Source organism: Rousettus aegyptiacus, unplaced genomic scaffold (assembly GCF_014176215.1).
Source record: "Rousettus aegyptiacus isolate mRouAeg1 unplaced genomic scaffold, mRouAeg1.p scaffold_m13_p_9, whole genome shotgun sequence".
NCBI classification, from domain to species: domain Eukaryota; kingdom Metazoa; phylum Chordata; class Mammalia; order Chiroptera; family Pteropodidae; genus Rousettus; species Rousettus aegyptiacus.
In genome coordinates, this window is record NW_023416312.1 from 100,621,403 (window position 1) to 100,647,191 (window position 25,789).

General features: G+C 60.4%; 1 protein-coding gene across 7 annotated transcripts; it reads right to left on the minus strand.

Moving 5' to 3' along the window:
• Positions 1-737: 737 nt before the first annotated feature.
• On the minus strand, positions 738-25,384 carry HCFC1 (host cell factor C1). Of its 7 annotated transcripts, none has more exons than XM_036226483.1 (27): positions 23,913-25,381; positions 17,934-18,082; positions 17,547-17,707; positions 16,817-17,025; positions 15,804-15,888; positions 15,215-15,321; positions 13,795-13,974; positions 13,341-13,700; positions 12,886-13,046; positions 12,268-12,465; positions 11,700-11,924; positions 11,450-11,554; positions 10,982-11,201; positions 10,542-10,684; positions 10,276-10,414; positions 9,862-10,082; positions 7,967-9,271; positions 7,744-7,834; positions 7,389-7,552; positions 6,363-6,924; positions 5,641-5,961; positions 5,338-5,456; positions 5,113-5,250; positions 4,555-4,740; positions 3,642-3,942; positions 2,996-3,059; positions 738-2,792 (listed from the first exon to the last, which is right to left on the minus strand). In XM_036226483.1, exons 1-27 carry the CDS (start codon positions 24,103-24,105, stop codon positions 2,753-2,755), a joined length of 6,147 nt encoding a protein of 2,048 aa, XP_036082376.1. In that variant the 5' UTR covers positions 24,106-25,381; the 3' UTR covers positions 738-2,752. The 7 variants fall into 7 exon arrangements, with proteins under 7 accessions (XP_036082376.1, XP_016014310.2, XP_016014307.2 ...); XM_016158824.2 differs by having other exon boundaries at positions 8,681-9,271; positions 23,913-25,371; XM_016158821.2 differs by having other exon boundaries at positions 6,363-6,921; positions 7,744-9,271; positions 23,913-25,384.
• Positions 25,385-25,789: the final 405 nt, after the last annotated feature.

Here is a 25,789-nt window from a genome sequence, read left to right on the forward strand (position 1 = left end):
CGGCAGCTTTTGGTACTAAAGGGGCGAGGGGCAAAGGAGGCAGGCATACTGAGGAAGAGTTCTCCCCATGCCTCTGTCCCTAGCACTAGCGTGAGCAGCAGACACCGCCTGGCTGCGCCCAGGCTCTCTGGGCCTCCTGGCCGGCTGGCTTTGAATACTGATCCCTTTCACCTAACCCTGGCTCCCTGGCTGTAGCACCCACCCTAGCAAAAACACCCCACCCCGACAGCGGGGTCGTCACAGTTGGTTCGAGAGAAGTTCGCTCCTTCCTCTCTGGAGGCCTGGCCCTCAAGGGAGCCCAAGATTCACTCCTGCAGCACCTGCTGAGCGCCAGATGGGGGAGCTACCCCATGGCCCCCCCACCGCGTCTCAGAGTTGACACTCTGGGGACTTTCTCGGGGGCCTGAGCTCTCGGTGGAAGGCACTCTGATTGAGCCCTCCACAACTGCCAGAGGTCAGCAGCTGGGGATATCGCCCAGTCGAGGAGGGGAGGGGCACCGGTCTCCAGACAGGTTGGCAGCAGCTGCCCAGGGAGCCCCTTGGCTGCACAGCTGCTGCCGTGGGACCTGCTGCTGCAACATCTGGTCCTGTCTGAGGCCACAGGCCCTGGTGGAAGCCTGACACTTCAGAGGCAATCGGGAAGCAGGATCCTACTCACTGGCAGGCCCTGCGAGCAAGGGGCTTCCCACGAGGTTCAATGAGCTTGGGGGTCCCAGACAGTGAGACACGGCAGGTAGTTACTTCAAAAAAAGTCTTTTAATTGTTCAAAATAGCACAAAACGACATCGCACTATGGTAATATTGAGTCACGGGGTTACTCTACAATAGATGAACGGGCGTACTGTTCTCAGAAACGAGAGAAATCAAAGGGCGCTTGGGACGAGGGACGGGGCAACGATGGGACCAGGCGAGTGGGCTCCAAGGTGACTAAACGTGACATTTTCCACAGCGAAATATACTATAATACAACAAATCAGAGGCCCCAGAGGGAGCCAGTTGGTGGGGGGAGGGTCTGCAAATGCTAGGAGGCCCCCCAGCTGTAGCCGTGTCTCCAGGGTAGAGATGGGGGCTCTGGGAAGATGGGCTGCTCATCTTAAATTCTGTGACCTGTTTGCAAGCCTTGCCCCTCGCCTAAGTCTCGGCTGTGGGGCAGAAGGCTGGCCCACTAGCCACTCCAGAGCCCCAAGCCCAAGCCCGACCCTAGGAGAACTGCACAACATGGGGACAGTGCCGCAAATTTATAGACCTGGTAGCTAGTGCAGTTTGCAGCTTCTTCCCAAGGACCCCTCCTGGGTGAAGCCGCATCCTCCCTGACTGCCCCCAAGCCCGAGTTTCCCCTTCATTCCTCCGCCCCGCTCCTTTTCTTACAACTCCGTTTGGAATGGGGTGGCTGCAGGAAGCAGCAGTTGAGGGTGTCTGATATCCTAAGCTATGCCAAGGAGGGCGCCTGGGGAGTGGAGAGTACTGTGAACCCGGGACCTGGAGGTCCCTGGGCCTTGGCCTCCGCCTCCTCTGAACTGTCCTCCTTGGACACCTGACTTTAGGCTCCTGCACACCCCAGATCGATCCTGTGGTGTGGCGCAATTGCCCGTGGGGAGTGAGGTTTGACGGCTCACCCCTTCTTTGTCCGAGGCCAGGGGATAGGCGAAAGGGCAGAGGGCAGGGACCAGCAAGAGGAACTTGGGCTGGGCAGCAAACACCAGGCCTGCAGGGGGACATTCCACGCCTGTCCTGCCCCAGCTTCTTCTCCAGAGAGATCCCTGCCAAGGCTTAGCCAAGGAGAGAAAAGTTAAAAAAAAAAAAGGAAAAATAAAAAGATACACATTCTGTACACAGCTAACAACAAAAAGGGACAAAACCCCACACGCTAAGGCTAAAATTACAATAAAAATGTTAACTTCATCAACTTCAACTTAAAAAAAATACAACAAATGCAGCAGTTGGTGATGTGGCCCCTAGCCCCGACCCAGGGGGCCAAAGCCAGGCTCGATGGGGGCTACTCTACACCCCATGGTTGTCGGGAGGTTTTCACAGAACACTGCTCAGGCCACCACAGGGCCCCTTCCTTTTCTTTCTTGTCGTTTTAAATGGGAAAGAGGAGGGGAGGAGAGAAGAGGTGGGGTAGATACGAAGGCCTCTGAGAAAATGTGTAAGCTTCCCGTGGGATCGTGGGCGGAGACGGGGCGGATAAGCTGAAGGCGGGCTGTCAGGTGGCAGAAAATGCAAAGAGAACAAAAAAAAACAAAAACAACCAGACAGACACCCGAGCACAGGGTGCCCCGCAAAGCTTTTTGCCTCTCAGAGCAGAGGCAGGGGGAGGGGGACTGAGGGGTGCCATTCCCGGGCTTCTGTGTCCCCTGCATGGCCCCTGGCTGCCCCCTCGTGCCGCCAGGGGTGATAACCAGCAAGAGGCGCAAGGCTCCCCGGCTTCCTTCCACGTGTCGCGAAGTTTTTCTCAGAGCTTCCGGACTCAGGGGCTCGCTCGGCCCCCAGTAGAAGGCGCGGGGGAGGAGGCGGCGTGCTGCGCCCACTTCTCTCTGCTCTTCCAGACCTGTCTCCACTTCCTCCCAACGACAATGGTAAAATGTGCTTTCTTGAGATCATTTTACAAAGAGAGGGAAAAGGAGAGAGAATGAATGGTGGCCAGTAGCTCGGGAGGGTGAGGTGTGAGTGCCGGGCGGGTGGGATGGGCGGTGGTGTTCCTGAAGCAGAGGGGGTCTGGAGAGGAATCCGGGTGCAAGGCAGCTGCCTCTCACTGACCATCTGCCTTAGATTTCTTTGGAGCGGATTTTCTGGGGAGAAGGAAGAAAAAGGGAAAGAGAACACGTTAGCGTGGCTCCTGACTCTTGGGTTCCTGGTGCCCAGTGGGGGTTCACACCCAGGTAAGAGCCCCCAAGTCATTTAAGAAGCAGACCCCCACCATTCCCACTGCTCCTTCTTCCCAGGAGCCTCCCACCCTGTCTCAGAAGGTTCCCGAAAGAGGCTTCCTGCTTACATTTCCGGAGAGGACATGGGCCGCTTGCTGGCCGGCTTGGTGCCAGAGCTGTCTTTACTGGTTTCTGGAAGGAAAGAGGAACGAACAGTGAGTGAATGGCACAGCAAGGAGGATCAGGTGGCTTGTCACAAGGCAGCCCCTGCAAGCGGAGATCACATCTGCGCCGGGGCCCCCAGCCCCTCAGCCCTGCGGCAGGACCAGCCTGACTGCTGAGGACGGCCCCTCCCATGGGTGCACTCCCTTTGGTCCTGGCCACCTGTCCCCCAGGGTGGCCCCGACTCAGGTTAGAGGCCTTCACTGTGGGAGGTGACTTCGAACCTGACAGGGCAGCCGGGGGCCTCCATTCCCCACCTGCCCCTCGCCCACTGGGATCCAGCCTCACGCCATGCCTACGTCAGGATCTTGCAGTCCTCCCTACTCCATCTCACCTCAAACACCCCTGTACCCCCAGATGAGGCAAGGTGTCCCCCCAAGACACCTCGATAGCACTCTAGGCCGCCATATCCCCCCCCGCCCCAGATTGTATAGCTCCAAAATCCAGCTTGAAGCTGGGTCATCCCGCCCACCCGACGCTTGCCAGGGACTTCCGCTCCCTAACCTGCCCCTCCCCAGAAGCCAACCAAGGAGCCTGACAAACGACGCCCACCTTGCAACCACCTCACTTGGGTGGCCGGGCCGTAGCCCTTCTCGTTTCGGGCAGCGATGCGGAAGATGATGGCGGGCTTGGTGGTGTAGTCGATGTGGGCATTGGAGAGGCTGGAGGACTGCACGAGGCAGGAGGGGCTGGGCCCGCAGTACACCCGCATGAAGGCCAGCTGGGCGGGGGTCGAGCTCTTGGTCTCGCCGCTGGCCTGCGAGCTCTGGATGGCCAGGTACACCGAGTACTCAATGATCTTGCCAGAGGTCACAGAGGGGGGCTCCCAGGTGAGGTGAGCACCATCCGGACTCTAGAACCAAGGCGGCGGAAGTCAAGTTGTGCTGTCTTCAGCCTTTGTGACCTCATCCCCCACTGCCTACACTAGACCACTGCATGGCTTCCGGGACCGACTGCTCCTCGTAATACAGCTGACCTGCTTCGCAGCAAAGTTCAAGGAGCCCCAGAGAGACGGCCTGGTCTGCCCCCATCTGGAAGGCAGCTTCACGTAACGACGAAATAAAGTGAGCGGGGACTCAAAATACGGCCTTCCTATATCCGCTCTAACACCTACGGACTTATAACCTAGCCTCTCGTGCCTCAGTTTCCTCATCAGGAAAACGGAGCTGACAACAGGTCCCAGGCCTCCTGAGGGCGTTCTAAGTGTTCGATAGAAGAACATACTCAACGTGACGTGCAGTGGTCGTTCACCGAACATTAGCTGCCATGTTACAAAGGGGGAGAATGAGGCCGGGGGACCAGAAGAAACTTGTCCTTGTCATCCTGGCAACTGGAGACAGTGCCAGGACGGAGGCTTCGCCGCAGACCTGGATGACTCTGCCCGCGTGCTGGGGCCCCTCCTAAATCACCCCCACCTGGCCCGGCAGAGAAGGGAGCTCATAAACCCAGCCGAGGCAAGACTCACTTTGCTGATCTTAATGGCACAGGGGGCCCCTGGGAAACCGGGCAGACATGTCTTAAAGGCTGAGATCTCGCTGAAGGGCCCCCGGCCGCAGGCATTGATCCCGGCGACACGGAACTTGTAGGCTGTGCCGGGCTGCAGCTCCTGCTTCTTCAGCTGGTTGTAGTCCGGGAGAGTACCCGAGTCGTCCTGGGGAGACGGGCCAGAAGAACGGGAAGAGGGAGAGAAGAAAGCGACGCGTCAGGAGGCCAGCTCTGGGGCCAGCAGAGCTGTTTTGCCAACCTGGGGCCATGCAGGTTCATGTGGGTGAGGGGCAGGGGGTAAGGGCACACCCATGGCATCCCTCTCATGACAAGAGGGAAGGTGGCAAGAGGACTGAGTCTGGGCTTCTTCGGGGGGCGCAGAGGAGAGAATGCGTGGCCTGGCTGAAGCTCTGCACCTGGCTGTCCCGAGCTGGTCCCCCAAGATGGAGGGCACCCTGGGAAGTCTCCTCGAGCCCTGGTATCTGCCTCATGGCCAGGATCCACCCGCCCGAGAGCACTGGCTCGCGGGGACACTTACGTCAGATGGCGCAGCATCGTCTGGTGGCAGGAAATAATGTGTCACCATTACATTGGTGCCCTTGATGACGCCCACATCAAACCACTGGTTCTCTTTCTTCACAGGGGCTTTGCTGGGCGCGGGTGCCAAGTCTGGCTTCTGGAAGACAGAAAGAGAAGAGATCAGGCCCTTGGCCCGCGGGGCCCAGAGGCGGCAACCCCCACAGCCCCATGAAACCTGACTCACCACGCCCAGGGACTCGATGCCATTGGCTACCTCGGTCAGGGTAGCGGCGGCCTGCAGCTTTGCGGGGCTGGCTCCCACGACAGGCTGGGGGGCCACAAACGTGTTGGAAGGAGCCAGGCCTGGGAGGGAAAGAAGGTGTCAGCAGGAAAGACCCCAGAGACACGGCTTCTGTGTGGGAGCCCCTCCCTCAGACCGGGCCACACTGTCTGTGCGTGGAAGGGCCCGGACACCCCCGAAGCTCACCCCATCCGCGGGGGCAGTGAGATAGTAAATGTGCACGTGGCCGGGCAGTGCCCTGCTTACTCTCAGTGGCTGTGGAGGGCAGCAGGGCCACGGTGCTGGGGACGGGCCCGGCCAGCTCGCTGAGGCAGTTGCTCTCGATCGTCGGGTCGTTGAGGCTGTCAGCCGGGGCCAGGGCCTCGGTGGGGAGGTGGTGCTGCTGCTGCGCCTGCGCCTCCTGCAGCTGCTGCTGCTGCTGCACCAGGGCGGCCAGCTCCTGCTGTGTCAGCACAATGGGGATGGTGGTGGCCTGCCCCTCCTGGCCCTCGGCCGACAGATGGCCCAGCTCCGCCTGTGTCACGGCCGCCGCCGCGTCGGACGTGTCCATGGGTTCCCCAGTGCCTGCTCCAGGGTGGAGAAAAACAGTACTCAAGAGGGATGCCAGCCAGGATGAGTCGTCCCTGTCTCCCCAGCACTATGGGCAGTTCTAAGGGACGTAGATGCAGGCCCTGAAAGCCTGTCCCACGGACCCCGTTTCCGGCCTACCTCTGCCCTGCCCTCCCCCAAAGGGCCCTGCCTCCTTCCTGGGTTCCTAGTCTAGCTGAGCCCACCAGTGGTGCCTGTGTTCCCCATCATGTGTGACTCGGGCCACCCTGGGAGGAAGCGGGTCTCCTCTTCCGAGGCTGCCCGTCAGCGGGCGGCTCTAGAGCCCTGTGTCCTTACTCCCCGAGGGGCCCGTCGTCCCGTCAGGGTGCCCGTCTGGCCTAGACCACAGACGGCGTGGTGCGCGCCCTCCCCGCACCTACCCATGACGGCCTGCTGCGCAGCCTGGAGCACTGCCTGGATGGCCAGGGCCTGGGCCTCCTCTGTGGCTGCGGCCTGGGCAGCCGCTTCGGCAGCAGCAGTCACTGCCAGCTCCTCAGGGGTGAGCCCTGTCACCATGAGGGTGGTCGTGCCCGCCTGGGCCTCGGCCATCAGCTCTTGGGGAAGTGCCAACTGGTCTACTTCAGACTGTGTGGGTGCAGGTGGCTGGACCACCACGGTGGCCACCACAGCTGAGCTGGCAGGCTCCTGGCCTGAGGATGGATCCCCTGTACTGCTCAGATCCACGGCGGCCTGGGAGGCTGACAGGACCTCAGCGGACTCCCCCATCAGGGCTGTGGAGCTGGGCTGCAGGAGTTGCCGTGGGGGCAGCTGCTGGCGAGGCCCTGGCGAGGCCTGGAGTTCCTCTGGGGGCTGCAGGATGTCAACAGCAGAGAAGGGCATGTCAGATGTTTCTGTGTTGGCTATGGTCACTGTTATCGTGGCCGGGATGGGGACTTCGGTGGTCAGAGCCCCTGGGGTAGTCTCAGTCACTGATGAGATCTTCTAGAAAGGGAAAGAAGTCCCTGTGAGAGGGGAGAGGGAGGCCAGAACCAGGCAGCCCGCATCTTTCCCTGGGGGCCTAGATTCCCATTCTCGATGAGCTGGCACAGCCCCACTAAATGCGGAGGGGTGGTGGGCCACTGGGCAACGGCACAGGAGGGGAACTTCGAGAAAGCCTGGCCGCTTTTAACCCGTCCTCGGAGAGGCCTCCCAGGCTAGTCAAAAAGGGACACTCAGGCTCCCACCCTGTCACTCATACAGAGAAACGACAAGCCAAGGGATTGGGGAACTCCTGACACCTGCCCCACAGCGACTGAAAGCTGCCCTTTCAAGATCTGGAAAAGGACCACGAACAGCATCATGCGTGGTGCAAGAGTGACACCTAGTGTCCGACTGCAGAATAGCATCGGCGGAAGCTGCACTGGGCAAGCAGGGAAGCAAAAGCGAGATCCTCCACGGGCTCTTACCGGCACGGAGGGGCCTGGGACCGGTGTGGACTGTGTCACGGTGGTCACAGCCCGTGTCAGCGTGGAAGACACGGTTGTCGTGACGGCACTGGAGCTGGTGATGTTCACACTGTCGCCCTGGGTGCTCTCCACCTCTCCCTGGTCACTGGCAGCCGGAGGAGGATCTGTGCAGGGCCGGCAGAGTGTGAGGTGACAAGGACCTAACCAGTGAGGCTAGGGGGAGAGGCTGGTCGACGGGAGCTCCGCGGCCTGTGCCCGGGCTCCGGCTCGCTAGATCTTTCGCCACCACTTCCCTCACCCCTTGAGCCCTGGGCTCCAGGAGACCATGAATGCCAGGCTGGCCGCCTTCACACACCTTGGTTTGAGCTCATGTTGGAGGTGACAGTAGTGGCCGTGTGCGTGGTGCCCGTCTCGTGCGTCTCACAGGGGGGGTTGGAGCACACCCTCTGTGTCGGAAAAGGAGCCAGCAATGAGGTGCCGGCCTGGGAAGCGACGGTGGGCAGTGCTGCCCCCTCCAAGCTGGACTCCGGGGTCCTATGGGAGGGGGTGGTGTCGGGGAGCAGGGTGCCCATGCTAACCGACATGGTGGTACCAGTGGAAGTGGTCTGGTGCGTCTCGCAGGGCCGGCCGGCAGGGGGCTGCTGCCCACCCTCGGGCTGGCCCGCACCCCCGCCGGAAGTGGCGGTGGTGGGTGTGTGGGTAGTGCCCGTCTCGTGGGTCTCGCAGGGTGGGTTGGAGCAGACCCTCTGGGCGCTGCCTGCATTCGAGGTAGTGGCTGTGTTGGTGGTGCCCGTCTCGTGGGTCTCGCACGGTGGATTGGAGCAGACTTGGGTCACGGTGGCTGAGGAGCACAACAGCGCCTCCAGGGCTGTCACAGTCACAGCAGTGCTGGGTGAGCTCTCGTACACGTGTATGGGGATCCCCCGCACCTGGCCGAGCTCCCCAGCACCCATGGCGGAGCGGGCTGTGGTGGGGGTGTTGGTTGTGTGGGTGTGATGTGCCTCTAGCTGGCGCCCCAGGGACATCAGCTGACCCAGGCTGGCTACAGGGCTGTCCTTGCCACTGGGGCCGCTGGGCCTGACTTGGCCGCTTGCAGGGGCCAACTGCACAAAAGTGGTGCCGTGGCCCCCAGCCTCCAGTGCCAGGCTGGGCCCAAGGAGCGGGCTGGCTGAGCACGGGGCCCCGGTGGCCATCACAGTCATGGTGGTGCTGGTTGCGCTGGTCTGGCGGGTTTGGCATGAGGGCTTGAAAGAACTCAGGACTCCCTCCAGTGCCCCCGCAGCCATACTGACCCGGACCACGACAGGCGCGGTGGTGGCCGCACAGGCGCGCCGGGCGTCTTGCTGCTGGCTGGCACCAATGCTCGACATGGCGGTGGACGCGGTGCTAGTGGTGCCCGTCTCGTGGGTTTCGCAGGGCGGGTTGGAGCAGCCGTGCTGCCCGGCCATGTTGGAGGTGGCAGTGGTGGCCGTGTTGGTGGTGCCCGTCTCATGGGTCTCGCACGGTGGGTTGGAGCAGACGCGAACCACGCTGCCGTTCTGCTGGCTCACTGTCGAGGTCACGAGAGAAGCGGCTGCCTCCTGCCTGTCACACACGAACTGCACTTGAGTTGGCTGTGGGTGCCCTCCGAGGTTGGCCACGACAGTGGTGGTGGCTGTGTTAGTGGTGCCTGTCTCGTGGGTCTCGCAGGGCGGGTTGGAGCACACCAGCGTCACGGTGCCGGGCTGCACGTCACCCTGGCCCGAGTCCGCAATGGTGACGGTGGCTGTGGGCTGTTCTGTAGTAGGCGAGGCCAGAATAGACACGGGGAGGTCGTGCACGGGCTGGGCCTCGACCCCACTGGGCGCCGTGATCAGGGTCACCTGGGTGGGCTGAGAGACGGGCTGGGGAGACGCCAGACAAAAAGAGTTAGTGACACAACTTCCCGTCTGTCTGCCCCTCCCAACATCCTACAGTGTCACCCGCGCCAGCTGGGACAAACTCAGCTCCTGCTTGCCCTCTGACCCTAAGACAGTGACTTGCTCAGCGACCAGGGAGCCGCTGCTTCGCCTCAAGGGCCACGGGGCCTGGGTGGGGCCAGCCCTGCTTAGGGAAGGAACCCCACTGACCCCACACGGCACGAAGGCCAATAACAGACGCTTCACCAATTCCAGGAATGCAGCTGAAGATGGAAAACAAATGCTACATGCACATGAAGGTAAACAGCTGCGTCGTCTACGACACCATGAGAATGAACCTAGCGTTCAAGAAGCGGAAATGCTGAAATGTGATGTCTCAAACGGCCTACTAGTGATCGAGAGGTGAATCTGCAACAAGGAAGACACGCGACACAGGTGCGACACACACGAGACGGAGGACCTGCTGCACGCAGTGGCAGGAGATGGGAGGCCAGTCCCCTCAGGCACGGGCTCACACGCTTTCCCAAAGTCACTGACACGTACCCACGGCTCGCGCGCACTCCCGGCCACCCTACCTGCATGGTGATGGTGGGGGTGGTGAGCCCACTGGCCGCCGTCAGCGTGGTCTGCGCGGCTGACACCGTGATGGCGGTGGGGTTGATCACCTGGCTGGAGAGGGTGGCAATGGTGCCCAACGTGGTGATGGGCGTGGCCAGGGAGGCACTGGTACTGTGGCCTCCAGCTCCGGCGAGGCTAGTGGAGACGGTGCCCGTGACGGTGCCCAGGGTTGTGACGCCTGAAGGCGGGGAAGAGCGGGCCTGGGATGAGGCCTGCCGCCGTCGCCTGCCCAGCCGCGTTTCTCCCCGCACAGGGCTGGAGGGCACCGAGGGCCCCCAGTGGGAACGGAAGGCTCTGGAGAGAGCACCTGCACCCTCCCCGGCCCTCCGATGGCAGGCGGACCCAAAAGAACGTGCGAAGCGGCTACACACCTGTGGTGCCCTTCACAACCAACGTGGTGACGGCTGGTTTGACGGCAGAGACAGTGACGGGGGTGACCAGGCGGACGCCTCCCATGGGCACGGTGCGGAGGATAGTGCCTGGCTGTCCAGGGGCCCCCTTCAGCACCACCTGGAACATCAGAGGACAGCGCCCCCAACATCACTCACGGGCTGCCCGGACCCCGTGCTGTCCCCTCCCAGGCCCCCCAGGAGGATCTGCGGACACTGGAGGGAAGAGACGACCAGGCGCGCCTCACCTGGGTCACTCCCTGCTGCCCGTGGCCAGTGGCAATTTTGGGGACAGCAGTGATGATTTTCGCAGGTGCTCCAGTTCCCGAAGTCATAACCTTGGTGGTGATAATGGTGATAGGCGACTTGATGCCAGGAGTGCTGGTCACACCTAGACAGGACAGAGGGAGGGGAGCTTGGCTTCGGACCGGGCCTCTGAGGCTCCCCAGCGCTGGCTCCCCTGTTTGTCCCACTTCCGGCAGTTACTCCTCCGGCCCCTTGCTTAAAAGAAGGGCCAATTAAAGCCACACCCTGCCACCTCCCTACGAACTTGAACAAAAGGTGAGGAGAAGGTGAAGAGGGGAGAACCAATCAGAAACCCAGAGCACGATGGAGCCCGGTCATCACGCCCGTACGGCGTTAGCCACCTGACGTGCTTCGTCGCCCGCACACTGGGGGAGGCCCCTACCTGTGGCACCCGCCTGCGTGATGATGGCTGACATGGGGATGGTCTTGATGATGGTGGTTGTGCCAGGCTTGGTGGTGCTGGGGGACACGCTGCTGATGCCCAGTATGGTGGGCTTAGTCCCAGCGCCACTGGCCTGCGTGGTAGTGATGATAGTAGTGGGCTTGCCGTCTGCTGAGGTCACCAGCTTCAGGATGGTCCCGGCGGGCAGGGGTCCTTTGGTCTGCAAGGGAGAAGAGGTAGAGCAGGGTGAGGTGGACCAGCATCACTGCCAGGGCGCAAAGCCTGATGGAAGTCTGATCTGGCTACTCTCCATCGCAGCCCGAGCGATTCTGGGACTGTTCGAAAGACAGTGCCTGATGGGACCGAGTGGTAGCACTTCCTGTGCAACGCATACCCGAGGGACCCTCTCTAGGCAGGAATGCAAATTCTCCTTGCTTGTGTCGCAGAGTCCGGGACCCACAAACTCACCTGGATGATCTGAGTCACAGGGCCGGTAGATGCCTGGCCTGTGACTGCTGAAGTCTGAACTGGTTTGGTCTGGACCACCGACATCACTTTGCCTAGATTGGAAATCTACAAAGCGAAGAACGGAGCAGGGAGTGACGTGAAAGCCAATCAAGAGCCCGGCCGGGGCTGGGGCTTTCCTGACATGGGCTCAGGACAGCGCCACAGCCTGGCAGCTGTCAACACATGCAGCAGGGCGGCACTCGTCACTCACCAGAGCACTGCCTCCTGGGACAGAGATGGGGCTTTTCACCAGGGTGATCGTCTTGGTGACTCCACCCACCACTGTGGTCACCACCTGGGCTTGTTGGGCCACAGTCACAGTCCCTGACTTGTGCACCGTGATGATAGGACGAGTGGATGTGTTGGCGGCAGAGGAGACGGACGTCCCCACCTGGGCGGCTGCAGTCTTCAGCATGCGCGTGGCTGGGTTGCTCACCTGGGGGCAGGGCGAGAGATGAGTGACGGGCGGGGCCGGGAGGGAGAGCGCCTCTATCTCAGGTGTCCTGGCAGGCCTACAGCTCGCCCCCAGTCCCAACCCTGCCTGAAGAGCCGGGTCTGGGTGACCTTTCCTTTAGTGAAGCGAGTGAAGCAGAAGACTGAACCACAGGTTCAGCCTAAGCGTGACGGCTTATTCCACAGCAAGCCGCAATTACGGACCGACGGCCCCTGCGAGACAGTCCGGAGACCTGGAGAAGTGACTGCTGTCTGGTGACGTTCACTGCCTGGAAGCCCCTGGCCCCAAGGCTGCTGACTCAGAACCAGACCCAAAAGATGCTAACCATGACTGGTGAGGAGGCCACCTTCACAGTGGCCGGGAGAGTGGTAGTGCCAGGTGTCACGGCAACAGTTTTGACGATGGTGGTGCCTGCTGGGACGCTCAGCACCGTGGGTGCCGAGGAAGGAGGGATCTTCTGGGTGGCAGCGGCTGCGGCTGCCAGCGCAGCCATGCCGCTCATCTGCGGGTTACTGCCGATCACCTGCAGCGGGCACAGGGAGCGTGAGCCGCAGGAACACTGGGACCCGGACCACCCCTGACTTCTCCGGGGGGCCTCCCTCCCGCCCAGCAGCACCTCGGGTCTCCCAGCCCCAACTCTGGATTCCTACCACGGAGCAGGCCCAGTGACCCCGAGGCCGGGGTTCGCCAGCAGCTCTGGGTCTTTTCTAAAGACCAGAGTCCTACACGGCTCCCTCCTCCTGGGTCTGGGCCAACCCTTAGCTGCTCAGTGTCCCCTCAGCCTTCACGACAAGTTTTACATTTAAAAGGCCCTTGGGATCAGATGGCAGGAGGTCCTTCTTTCCGAGGCACTGAGTTTTTTTGACAAACGGTGCTGAGGCTGGGTGCCAGCAATCACCAGGAAGTCCCGCCCCACCAGCCCAGTCTCAAAATGGCTCCTCACCGTCCCCTGAGCGCTCTGTGTGGGCACAACCATTCGCACGCCTGCAGGAAGAGACGTCACGGTGACAGGGGCTTTCCCCGCCTGGCTGGAAGGTCGCATGGTGACTAACGGGGTGCCTGTTGTAGCCTGGGGACCGGTCACTTTGAGAACAGCAGGGACAGCTAATGAGAGAAGGGGGCGGCCATCAGCAGAGCCCCGGCCCCTCTGTAGGCTCTTTCAGCATTTAGACGTGAACTGCTTCTATGACCTGCTGGTGCTCCACGTCTGGCCCTTCCAGACACCCTCAGTGACAGTCTCCACAAGCGGGATGGCGCTTTCTCTCCCCTGCCCCCCAGCGCTCAGCGACAAGCCTGCACTAACTGCTGCCACGCAGGCTGCCTATTCAGCAGCCCGTACTCAGGAGCATCGGCCCAGCGGGCCGGCCCTTGCCCTCAAGTGCCCGGTCCCCGGCTCACCTTGAGTTCTGGTTGCGGTGGGCACTGAAATCGAGCTGCCAGGCACGGGCGGCAATACCTGGATGGTGGTGGTGGTCGGGGGTACAGCAGCAGCCTGGGGCAGCAATGTGATGCCTACTTGGGTCAGTGGCTGCACAGCAGGTGCGGCTGCCGCCGGGGCAGGGCTCTTGGGAGGGTTGGCAGGTACAGATGGGACCGGATTGGGAGTGGGGGAGGTGGCAGTGGCAGCCGTGGCAGGAATGTCGTATTTCTGGAGCTGCAGAAGGTAACTGTCGGCAGTTGCCACCGCCCCCCAGCTCACCTCCAGGGAATTGGTGTTCGCTCGTACCAGTTGCACCCGGGCCGGGGGTGGCGGCTTTTCTGTGAGAGAGTACCACAGCCGGTGAGGAGGGACAGGCTGGCCTTCAGGGCTGAGCGTGACAGCCCTGAGGCTGCCTCCTGCAGTGGGCCTCACCTGTCTCCAGGTACCAGAGATCCTTGCAGCAGACCTGGTTGTTCCAGGCCTTCCGGTAGCCATCACGCCCACTCCAAATGTATAGGCGGGTGTTGATCGCTACAGCACAGTGGCCGGCTCGGGCCCGGGGAATGTTGTCCTCCAGTGTGTCCATCAGGATGGTCTCCCAGGCCATGGTATCTGGGGAAAGCGGGAGGTGGAGGTTAGCGGGGAGGCAGAGGAACCTACAACCCCCAAGTGGCCCTTTGGCCTTTTGCTGTCAGGGGTGGGGAATTAAAACCGGGAAGCCATCAAAGATTATAAAATGAGAAAGATAAAAAAAAAAAAAAAAAAACGAAAAAAAAAAAAAAAAAAAGAAAAAAAATGGAAAAAAAAGGGGGAAAAAAAAGAAAAAAAAAAAAAAAAGGCGCCAAACCCCCAAAACAACAACTCTGTATGGCAAAAAGACCATAACAAAGAAAATTATAAACCACGAACTACAAACTGGGAAAACTATTTGAAACACACAGCCAAAGGTTTCACTTCTTGCACATCAAACAACATAAGAGCCTATAGAAAGAGACGGGCAAAGAGAAACGTAAGTTGCGGAAAACGTACAGGATCTAAGAAAAATGAGGCGCTGCGCTCAAAAAAAGAGAAACGTGCTTAACCCGTAAGGTGTCTGGCAGTTGCATTTCAGAGCCCGCTGCAGCCGGGGCTCAAGGTGAGCCGGGGGCACAGGGCTGGCCCGAGGGGGACGTTCAATCGCCTCTTGGGCTTGGTGAGGAGCAAATGGTTTGCCGCTGTGCGGGCACCGCCGGGGATGCCTATGTGGGTAGAGCCTCCGCGCAGGGCAGCCGGGCAACATTCCGTTACCGGCAATTCTGCCTGGAGGGCTTTACCCTTCAAATCCACTTGCACGTGGGTGAGAACGGCGCAAGGATACTCACGGAGCAGCGTCTGGGCAAGTTTCGACACCAGGATAGCAATTCAAAAGAATGAGGCTGCTTGGCGTGTGGGGATGGGTTGGTCTCCAAGACAGAGTAAACGAAAAGGCCAGGAGCAGCGCTGCGTACAGCGGGCTGCCGTTCTGTTTGTTTGTTTCTAAAAGAACCTACAGCCCATGCCTGTATGCACAGAGAAGTCTCTGCAGCGTGGACGGGAAGCCGCCAAGGGGGCTGCCTCTGAGGAGCAGAATGAAAGGCGCGGGGAGGCGCCCTTGGGCTCTGATAGTTCCGCATGTGGGACCACGTGTGGGAAGAGCCTATTCAACAAACGAAAAGGAGGAGGTTCGCTCTGAGCGCTCTGACCAGCGGCCATTTCTCATGGATTCTAGCGGCACAGGCCTTCGCTCCCTGCACACCCCACAAGCTCTTGGGGCTGAGGAGGGCCGGCCTCCTGCAGCCCTCCGCAGGCCACTCCGAGCCCGAGGAGGCCATACCCAGGTTGAGACAAGCCAGTGTGTTGGTACACTTCCACTCCTTCTCGTGTGTGGCCACTTTGACGTCATCCATGACGAGAGGCACCCAGCCACCAAACACGTACATTCTGGGACGAGGGAGGGAAGAGTAGGAGACGATTGTAGAGGAGGTGCCAAACTAGAGGCCACCTCTTCCATCCAGAAAGTTCTAAACACGCTTGGTCCTCTAGCTCTCCCCAGGACGCAGGAAGCTCTTGACGTGGCCCGCTCCTGCTTGGTGGCTCAGCCCTCATAAGAACTGTGTCACCTCCACATGGAACCACTGTTCATAGCTCATCTCGGTTCCCATCATTCTTACATTCGCTTGGGACCTTGGTATTGACAGATACCCAGCTGCTTACAGGTAGAGAGGATCTAGAACAGTCTGTGCCCCTCTACCCTGAGTCTGTCTTCTCTCGGTCCCCCAGGGTTGTAATAGAAAGACAGGGCTGCTGAATGCCAGCCTAGCCAGAAAGAGGCCTCCTCAGGATTGCTGGAACAAAACTGAGAGCCCTTGGGGGCGGGGGCGGGGAAGGGCTAGGAAGAGAGACGCCACGGGCAGGCTACTCACTTGTTGCCTATGGTCGTGGCCGAGTGGAGACTTCGTGGAAGAGGCGCCACCCCGCTGAGGCTGGGCTTGTTCCACGTGAGAGTCTCTGCAGAGAGAGGGAGAAGGGAGGGTCACCCGTATGCCAGACACATGCCCTCTGACCCAGAGGAAGTTCCCTGGCCTTGGGAAGGCTCTGGAAGGTGGGTGCCAACCCAATCCAAGAATTCCAGGCCTGGCCTCCCTACAGCCCATGGGAGGCCCTTGAATCAGGCGCTGGCATTTCCCAAGCCGCGTTCGCCACCCTGGCAATTGGCGTCTCTTCGAATGTTTACTGAGCACCTGCTGCGGGCCAGCCCCGCTCTTTGGGTTGCAGCTGGGGTGGGGGGCGTCTGACGTGCCACCTCCTACTCTCCAGAAGACGCATCTGCCCGCACACCACCTGCACTGTCTATAGACCGAGCGTCAGGGCGCCCCATGCTGCTGGGAGTTTCGCTCACGAGAAGCTGTTTGCATGTTCACGCCGATCTCGCTACGGGATAAAACAACCCTGCAGAGATCTGTCGTCAGCATCCTTCCCCCCTCAGCCTTCTACGGGTCAAAAACCCACACTTCTTTCTACCGCTCCTGATGCCCCGCCTGGGTACCAGCCCAAGGAGCCCCCAGAGGGCTCACAGGCTCTCAACATCCCATCTGATGACAACAGACCGGTATGCGCAACTCCTGGTACGGTCTGACCACTGACGACTTGATGGGGACTAATGCTATCTAATCTAGATGATTCTGTTCCCGGAAAAGCCTTGACGTCTCCCCTTATTCTCCTCTAAGCTGGCAGACCCACTCAGCCTTGTTCTTCCTTAAAAGCAACGCCACAAGCTCAGGGCAAAGATGATGGCCTCAGACAGGGTCCTGCCCCAACCGTGCCACAAGGAGCCAAGCAGACCCTCCCTCTCCCTGTGAGCCCCATGCCACCGTCCCACGCTGGCCACCCAGCAGACTAGCTTTGCTCTGAGGCTGAGAAGCCACCCACATCTTACCAATATCCAGGGTCCAGAGGTCCCCCAGCCGGCAGCCACTCATCCCTCCGTAGATCACCAGCTTGGATTTCTTGTTGTCCTTCTCAGTGTAAACCACGGCAGTATGTGACTCCCGGGGTGGGGGAAGGACGCCGTAAGTGATGGGGATGTCCCAGGCTACCACTCCGGAGCCTGGCCGCAGTTCCAGGATATATAAGTCGTTCAGGTACCTGGAGGAGAAGAGAGGTCGGTTACGGCAAGCCCCGACCCCACGTGCCGCAGGCCTCATCCGCTTCTACGGGTGAACAGCAGATTCCTTGAGAGACAAAGGGGGCTGAGGTCACACGAACGAGTTCTTCTAGCCTCGCCCTCAAGGACGGGCTGCCAAAAGCTCCCGAGGATGAGCGTGGGTCCAAGAGCAGCAGCAGGACGGGGCGCGCAGGGCCGCCTGCACGTGAGGCTGGGCACTGCACTGGGGCCTCCGGCTGCGACGACCTCCAGACTTTAGAGAGGCTCTTGGCCAGCGGCCTTGGAAAACGAAAACGCCCCCCACTACCCCTGCAGGCAGAGGAGGCTGGGAAGGAAAGCGCTAGCCCCAAGCTGGGTCTGAGAAGGGACCAGCCCTCCTCCCCCGATGCCGGAAAGCTCCTTACGGGGGCACCTAGTGCCCCTCTCTCCTTTCGACAGAGGGACTCGGCATGGTGGGGCTGGCTGACGCGTGGGATTCCACATGAAGAGGACAAAGCCTCACCTCGGAATGTTGTTCTTGGGGTCCTCGCTATCGTTGGCCAGACCCCCAAACAGGTAGCATTTGTTGCCCACAAGGGAGAAGCTGTGCCCGAGCCGAGGACATGGAGGGGGCCCGTTTTTGGGTGTCTTTGCTTTGAGTCTCTTCCACTCCCACCGGCTTGCCTGTGAAATCAAGACTCGGTGATTGAATCAGGGATGAGCCGGCCTTTGGGGCCCCAGCCATTTATCATGTAAGAAGGAGCTGGCCAGGCCAAGGTAGGTGTCTGACTGCAGTGAGAAGGTCCCGGGCGGCGTGGGGCCTGGACAGCCCCTTGAGCAGTCCCCTTCGCCTCCTCACACTCTTGCGTCACCCGCCCCACACCCCGGCCATGACTCCAAGGACCGTTACCTGGAGCTCGTAGAGGTCGTTGCTGTATTTCCCATACTCTACCATTCCACCAAACACCAGCAGGCGAGTCCCGTCGCACACGAAGCCATAGGCTGCACACCCGGGGGGTATGTCCCCTCTCACGGCTGGGATGAACCATTGGTTGGTCGCTAGGGAACAAAAAGAAGCAGAAGTCAAAACCAGGGAGCTCCTAGAATCGCAGTCCTCACAATTCTTATTCCCCAAATCCACCAGCCTTCAAAACACGGTCCAAGAAAAAAGGGGTCAAGACAGCGCCCCTATTTCCAAGGATATAGGACTTTTCTCTTTCAGCATCCAAGTGCCAACTCCATATCCCAGCCATCTTCCAAACCCCTTGACCTCAGAGACCACCTCAAAACCACCTACGATCACCCCGCTTCTTATCAAGGTCGTCTTAATGAGATGGAAGTCGCTAAGATAACTCATCAGCTTCTGGGAATGTAGCCATCGACTTCCTTCCCCTAATGCTGGGTGGGTCATCGGAAAGAAACTTGTAACACCCAGATACTCTCTCCGCGGCCCCATGCTCCTCCTCCTGAGGGCCCGCAGCTGCATCTTTAAGTGGGTGAAAGATCGACTGGTACTGGCTGGTGCTGTCCCTCCCTGAAGGTGCTGGGCACATGACGGAGGCCAATCAAGGCAGCCCGGCCTGCTGGTTGAGGAGGGAGGGCAGGACACACAAGAACAATCTCTGCTGGCGTCTCCTAGGTGATGGTCCACATCGCCCCTCCCCCATGTCACGCCCACACCCCTCCAGAACATTCTCAAAAGCCAGAGGTGGCAGCAGTAGCGTGAGCTTCTGTGGCAGCCTTGCCGTCTCTGCCAGCCAACGAAGCTTCCACAAAGCCCATCACCTCTAATTGGGGTGGGGAAGCCACCAAGGATGAGGGTGAATCAGAAGCCAGGCAGCGAGCCTCGTGGCCTGGGCTAGGGAGGTACCCCTGACCTGCCCGCACTTCCGCATCCGAGGTGCGAGAGCTTCCGAAAGCCTCGAACCGGGGCCAGACGCCCGGATTGGTTTTAGTCAAACGTGGTCGAGGAAGGGGACTGGGATTTGGGTGCAAATGGAGCACCCCTTGGGGTCTGACTAGGGGGGGCGGGTTAGGCTAGTCCTACGGGGAGGAACTTGGGAGATCCCAGCTTCTGGCCCGACCTTCTGCCCACGCATGCACTTGGTCACTGACACAGCTCCTCCCTGCACGCTGGGTAACCCGAGTTCTATGTTATCACCCCCAAGACCCAACATGCACCTTGCCCAAAAGGCCTGTACTCATCTAAAAGCACGAGTGCACCTCCCAAGACGGTTACAGCCTTTCTTGTCACTCTGCACTACTCAATTCTACAGGTTGGTTTGGAAGAGGCTGTCGGTCCCCTCTGTGGTTTGTTTAGCAGAGTCACGGGGACTTCAGAACGCCCGGCACCAATCCTCCTCGCCCCTCCTCTGCCATTTTCCTAGTAGAGGTGCAATGCTGTACTGCTCGCTACGCGCATGCGCCCAGACCCCAGGTCCCGGCTCGCTGCCTCGCGCTCATTCCCACTGCAAACTCACACCGGGAAAAGCAGCGGTTTGCCGTGCCGAGGCAAATCGCCCTGCACGAACGGCCCCTGAAACAGGTCTCATTCAAGTGAGCGGGATAAGAGCTGACAGAAACCTCCAAGCCGGCCTCAGCCAACGTCCCTCGATCGACAAAGGAACAGAACCTGGGAGGGGGAAGTGACTGACTTGAGGTCACAGAGCAAAACAAACACGGAGAGATAAGAACCTTGTCGCTGACTTAGAGTGATCATGAGGTGCTCACCTCGGGGCTCCAAACACAGGGAGCCATCTGCCGAACTCCCTCACCTGGGCACCCTCGTGGCTTGCCACACGTAGCTAGGGGGCCGTTATGGGACCAGCGGTCAGGGCGGGGACAAAGCTACCTGGCAAATGGCATCAGCCCACAGCTTTCCCACACACTCTGATCACTGACCCGGCCGCCAGGCTACAAGTAACCTGGGACATCCCAAGAGCTCACGATCTACCAGCCCATTCTATAGTACCCAAGGGGTGGTGACCTCGTTCTAGAACACTCCAGGCAGGTCAGGGGCCCTCCACAGCCCCATCAAGAGCAGTCTGCCGGGCAGTGCAGTTTCTGGCACGAAGTTGCAAACTGCCTCTGTTCATTTCACCCGGTCTCAGTTCTGCACCTGAGATGGCACAAGCAACCGTCTCTCAAACATGACAGCTGCTCGTCATTGCCCCTTAATCATATTATCTTTGGGTCATCTAGCGGGGCGGGGGGGGGGGATGTGTAACCTAATCTCTGGGTCCCTTATTCTTGATATGCTCTGGCTTGTCACTGCTCTCAGCTAGGAGGGGGCTCTGAGAAGAGGAGGACCCTGCACGCGGGACGCTTCCTGGGATGGCCAAAACCACAACTCCGCCTTTCCTCTCCTCAACGAGACCCAAACCCCTGGGTTTTAGCAGCTCCCTGCCCCTTTCCACACTGTGCCAACTCTGTTCTTTGCTGCCATCCCGTCGAGCTTTGTGTGTCACCACCTCGAGACCCATCCCCATGCAGTGCGTAGATGGTCAAGCCACGCCAGCTGCCTTTTTGTTCACTCTGTCACACTGGGGCACTTCCTCTGTGGCAGATGCGGTGCCGGGGGAAGCACACGGGAGACGGCTCTCAAACACGACTCCCAGGGTGGTGGGAGGCGACGGGCTCTGCGCGGAGCAGGGGCGATTACGGAGAGGGAGGGCTTCTCAGAAGAGGTGACAAGCCAGCCCAGGCTTTGAAGGGTGAACAGGATTTCCCGACAAATGAAACTAGCAGGGCCAATCAGGAAGTGACTGCAAGAGCCAAGAGAGAAGAGAGGAGGGCCCAGAATGGAGGGGGAACAGATGCGAGGAGCTCGACTTAGTGACCAATCACCTATGGGACGGAGGAACAGGGAGGCAGTTCCAAGGTGGTGGCCTTGGCCCGTTAACTGAAGAAAGAGACAGCCTGGCAGTCTCCATGAAGGTTTGCCCGTACTCTCTCCTGCCAGGCTCTGCCACCAGCTGGCAGGGTGACCCTGGACCTGTCACTTCCCCTCTCAGACCCCAATTTCCTCATATGCAAAAACAAGGAAGTTCCACTAGATGTTTTCCAAGGCTCCTTCCAGCTGTACCAGTCGGACCTTAAAGAACCATTGAGGCCAACCCGCCGAGGGCGACTGGTCTGGATGGCTATGGCCTCCCCGCCTCAGGTGGCACCCCACCCTGTCAGTACAAGGTCCTCTGGGTAATCCGCTTTGCTAGGTTGAAATAAAATTCCCTGAGGTCAAGGACAGTACCCTAAGACCTCCCAAAGGCCAGTCAAGTGTCTCACAGCTGCTGTGGTGACTACCGCTGAAGAGGAAGGACACGCACTTTGTCACACACCTGCCACCCCTCAGCCCCTTGTCAGCCCCAGATCGCTGAGCTAATCGAGCCAGCGACGTGTGCACATGCCCCCTGACTGTCCCCCCTGGAGTCTTTTATCTTAGCAACAGGGGATGCTTCCAGACCAGCGGGTCTCTGAGCACTCACCCTGCAGAAGGAAAAGTGCAAGAGGAGAGGCGTAAGGACAACACGCTCTGACCTCATTTAGAACAAAACAAAGGTAAGCAGAGGGCAGCTGTTGAGGTGGCAGCTACGGATGACAGGCATCTGCGCCACCACTGGTGGGAGAGGGGTAACACCAAGCCCCATCTCTCCTCTCGGGAGGACGCCGGAGCCTCAAAGCTACAGAAAAAGCCCGAGATCCGCGATCCGCGCTCCGTTATCTGACAGCATAAACACTGTCAGGAACGGGAGCGGGGTCGCTCGTCGCTCTCCTGGGAAGTCGGCTCCGAAGTTGATTCGGGCCACCTCCAAAGTGCTCCCCTGGAGGAACGGGGGCCTCGGCCCTTCGGAGCCCTGGCTGTCTCCTACTATACAGCGGATCCCCGCAGCCTGGGGCCGAATCAAGGCCAAAGCAACCGGTTCTTGTAATAAACTAACGAATATGCAGAGGCCCCAGGAAGAAGTGGACTTTGGAGCTGATGCTAATTAGGCCCCTGCCCTACTTTCTAAAATGGCATTTCCCTGCCAAGGGGCCTGCTCCCGGCCTTGCGAGAATAAAGTCGGTCCAAGGAGTTGAGGAGGTTGTGCTCGGGGCAGAGGTCTCTCTAAAAACAGCCCTGCCCCTCAGCCTTACCTTACTGGGCTAACTGCTGCCACCGCAGCTGTCTGAGCTGGCACAGAGCGCCACCATCCAGCCCGGCCTCCTGGAGGCAACAGGTGCTGAGACCCGGAATGCAAAGGGTCACCGCAACCCACCAGCCTTTGAAAGTCAACTTGGTCGGGCAACAACCTACAAGATTCAGAGAAAACTGCACTCTGCTTGGAGTGGGGGTGGGGGGCCACCCGACCAAAAGCTCAGCTCCAACGGCTGCCACTCCAGCCAACTTCTCCCTACAGCTGCCAGCTCCCCACCCCAGAGCAACCTCAAAGCTGGAGAAGGTGCCCCGACTCAAGGACCCGGTACTGCCAGAACCCTGGCAGAGGACGGACCTGGAGCAAGAGTTTGCTAGGTGTGATGGTAGGAGAGCAAGCCCTGGCAGATGGCCCCTGGCCATGCCATGCTGACCAGAACACGCCTCCACGCTGCCGCAGAGGGGAGCTTCCTAAACGACCAGGGCCTGACCCGAGGGGAGGGAACTTTTCCCTGCCCACGCCTCAGTCCCTCAGGCTCACGCCCAGAACAGAGCGGACACAGGCCCACTGCTCTCCGTGACAACGCCTAGCCCCACCTTACAAGCAAAGAGAGGTGCTGCGGGGTGTCAGCGGCCCTTGGGCAGGCTGCTCAGAACAAGTCACTAGGTGTGCAAACCAGGCCGAGCGGCCAGCACGGGGAGGGGGCCGAAGGAGGATGCGGCCGAGCCCTAGAGACCCAGCAAGAACGCGGGGCAGGGAGAGGGCTGTAAGCCAGCCCCTGGCCCGCGATGCCCAGGGACCCAGGGACGGAGGCGCAGCACAGGCTCCTCCCAGAGAAGGAAGGAGACCTTGGGTTTGGGGGAGGCATGAACAGGGCCAGGTAGCCTCTTCCAGCTCTCGGGAAGAGAAGAGGCAGGTAAGGGACCCCCAAGCCTGCTGCATGCAGATCACTGAGATCCATCCCCTACATCGAGGGCCCCAAGTCAAGAAAAGCCGTAACGGGAAAGGAAGCCCCGAAGAAGTGAACGCGGACCAGGGAGGCAGCGCTGCTGCCTAATCCCTGGGTCCAAGGGTCCTGCACCGCCCGAGACAAGTTATCCCCCAGGCACACAACCCCTGGAGGTCGGGATTAGGCTGCTGGACTCTGCCCCTTCTCTCGAGACGGAACTCATCTGTAATCTAGAAGTTGTCATCTCTCCCGAATGGGCACTAGCGATGAGGAGCGCAGCAGGCGCGGGAGGAGGGAGGAGAGGAGCGAGAAGGGAGGGAGGGGGTGGGAATCTGCCTGCGCCAAAGGGACGCATCCGCCCGCCAGCCCGGCCGGGTAACGGTGTATGTCTGAAGTCACCACCGCTGGCGACGCCCCCGCACCAGCCGGACTAGACGTTCCTCTCCAATAATGAAAGCACCCCTCAAACACAGGGGAGTCAGAGCTGTTAAGAACGAGGCAAAGCGCAGGGGAAAGCAAAGAAGCGGGGCAGAGCAGAGGGTCGCGGAGCGGAGGAGAAAGCAGATCAGTGCGAAGGGAGAGGGAGGAATGGGAAGAAGGGGAGATGAGGGGAAAAGATGAGGAGAGGAGGAGGAGGGGGAGGGGAGGGGGAAGAGAGCCGAGAAAAAGAGGAAAGATGAAGGGAGAGAAGGGGGAAGAGACGGAGGGAGAGGAGAAAGACAGAAGGAGATGATGGACGGAAAGAGGCAAGAGGAGGGAAAAGGAGACGGAAGGGAAAATCCGAGGGGCCAGAGAGCTTTGAACTCACCGGTGTTGTACACGTGCAGTTCGTCCACTATCCCCTCGTTGCCTCCACCAAACACCACGATGAGCTCCTTGATGGCCACGGCGCGGTGGCCGTGGCGGGGTCGGGGGACTGGACCCGACCAGCCCACCACTCGCTTCCAGCGGGGCTGCAGGAGCACCGCTGGCGAGTTGGCGGGCGACACGGCCGAAGCCATAGTTCCGGGAAAGGGCGCAGTGGGAAAAAGTCACCAAGCGGGAATGGAGCCCTTCAACAGCTCTCACACACCCCCTTTCGTCTAAGGCAGCTCTCACGCAGAAGCGGGTTCTCACACAGCAGTGCACGGCTCCATGGAGGCCGCCATCTTAATTATCCTCCTTCCCTTCGGTTCTTCCCCCTCTTCTGGTTCACCCTGTCTCCTCAAGAGTCGCCTGAAACTGTCGAGCGCCTAAGCCCGAGAGGCTGGAGGCCGTCGAGTCCTGCCGCTCTGACTACTTGCCCGGGCGCTCCTGCTTACGAGCTCGAGCGGGAGGCCCTGGGAGCCGCCATCTTGAGCCGCCTCTCTCTCCTCCCTTCCTCAGTCGTAGCCCTCCCCCGCCGGAAATGGCGGAGCCCCGGCCCGGTTCCCACACCCCCCAAGTCCCCTGCACTGGCCGGCTTCCGGGGCGGGTGGAAAGGAGCCACAAGCGCGGCGGTTGTCCCAGCCCCGCCGGCGCTCAGACCACAATTGTGGGAGCCGCCATCTTGAGACCGTCCCGCTTCCCCGCCCAGCGCTTAAGTGCAGCTGCCGCTCCCGAAACGGCCTCGACACTTGTAAGGAATAGAGGCGCGCCGGAGGCCAGTGGAACGAGTTCGAATTGTCAGGGGCTGTTCGGAAGCTTGCGCCGTACGGCTTGTGAGGTCTCGAACCTCTCCCCTTAGTCCGCCTCTGCTCCTCAGGCAGTGCCTGCCGCCCTGGGAGCCGCCATCTTGAGACTAGCTCCCGCTACCCCCCTATTCTCTTCCTCCTGGGTCAGTTCTTCTACTGCAAACCAAACGCAAGGCAGCGTCCGATCCTCGCTTCCCTCTTTATGACTCCTTCCCACAGGAGCCGCTCCAAAGAGCCAGAGTTAGGCCCCGAAGTGGCAACTGTACGGCAGGAGAAGCGGTAACGGCAGGGCGCTCATGCCTCCTCCCTGGGAGCCGCCATCTTGTGTAAAGAAGTAACAACTAAACATGGCGGCGGCGACGGTCGGGCGAGGGGGCGGAGTCCAGCTACGTCACTGTTGCCCCCTCCCGCCCTAGCTAGGCTTCGCCTCTGGCTCGAAGCCTCTTAAAGGCGCCCACGCGATGCCTCGAGGCGAGGGCCCGGGGCTGTGGCGCGCTCAGCTTGGGCTCAGACTGTGCTCGGGTCAGGCGCAAGCGCGCCCGGCCCCGCGGCCCCCCTCAGCGTTCCTCCACGCCTCCGCCCTGGGAGCCGCCATCTTGCCACTTCCTTTCGCCCGGCTGTCCGCGGGCGTCAATAGCGACTTTCAGCACAAAACAAAGATGGCGGCTGCGGCATCTGGGGAATGCCCGGATGAGAATGTCTCAGACGCGCTCGGCCCCGCCCCCTAGGAAACTGTCCCCCGGGTCGCTGAAGGGACACGCGCCCAAGGAGTTGCCTTTAGCAGTAGGGACAGGGCATAGGTTGCAGAAGGTGGTTAATGGGAGACATTAGAGTCGCGCCTCAGGCCGGGGAGCGGACGTTTCCCCACTCCGCGCAGCCAGCGTCCGCCGGAGAGGCGGACCGTGAGCCTCAGCCGCGGGAACCGGAGGCGGGGCGAGTGGGCGGTGACGCGACCGGCTCCCAGGCTCCCAGGCCCGCCCGCTCCGCCTCTGGGAGCCGGCGCCGCCGCCCGCTCCCCAAAGAAATGAGCCAG

Bases quoted from the DNA above. Each gene is read 5' to 3' on its own strand.
- HCFC1 (XM_016158819.2), bottom strand. From the start codon at position 24,105: ATGGCTTCGGCCGTGTCGCCCGCCAACTCGCCAGCGGTGCTCCTGCAG. The intron at 7,553-7,743 runs GTGTGTGAAGGC...GGCCCTGCACAG, and splicing joins CAACATGAGCTCAAACCAAG to ATCCTCCTCCGGCTGCCAGT. The intron at 3,943-4,554 runs GTGAGTCTTGCC...CCTTGGTTCTAG, and splicing joins GTGCCATTAAGATCAGCAAA to AGTCCGGATGGTGCTCACCT.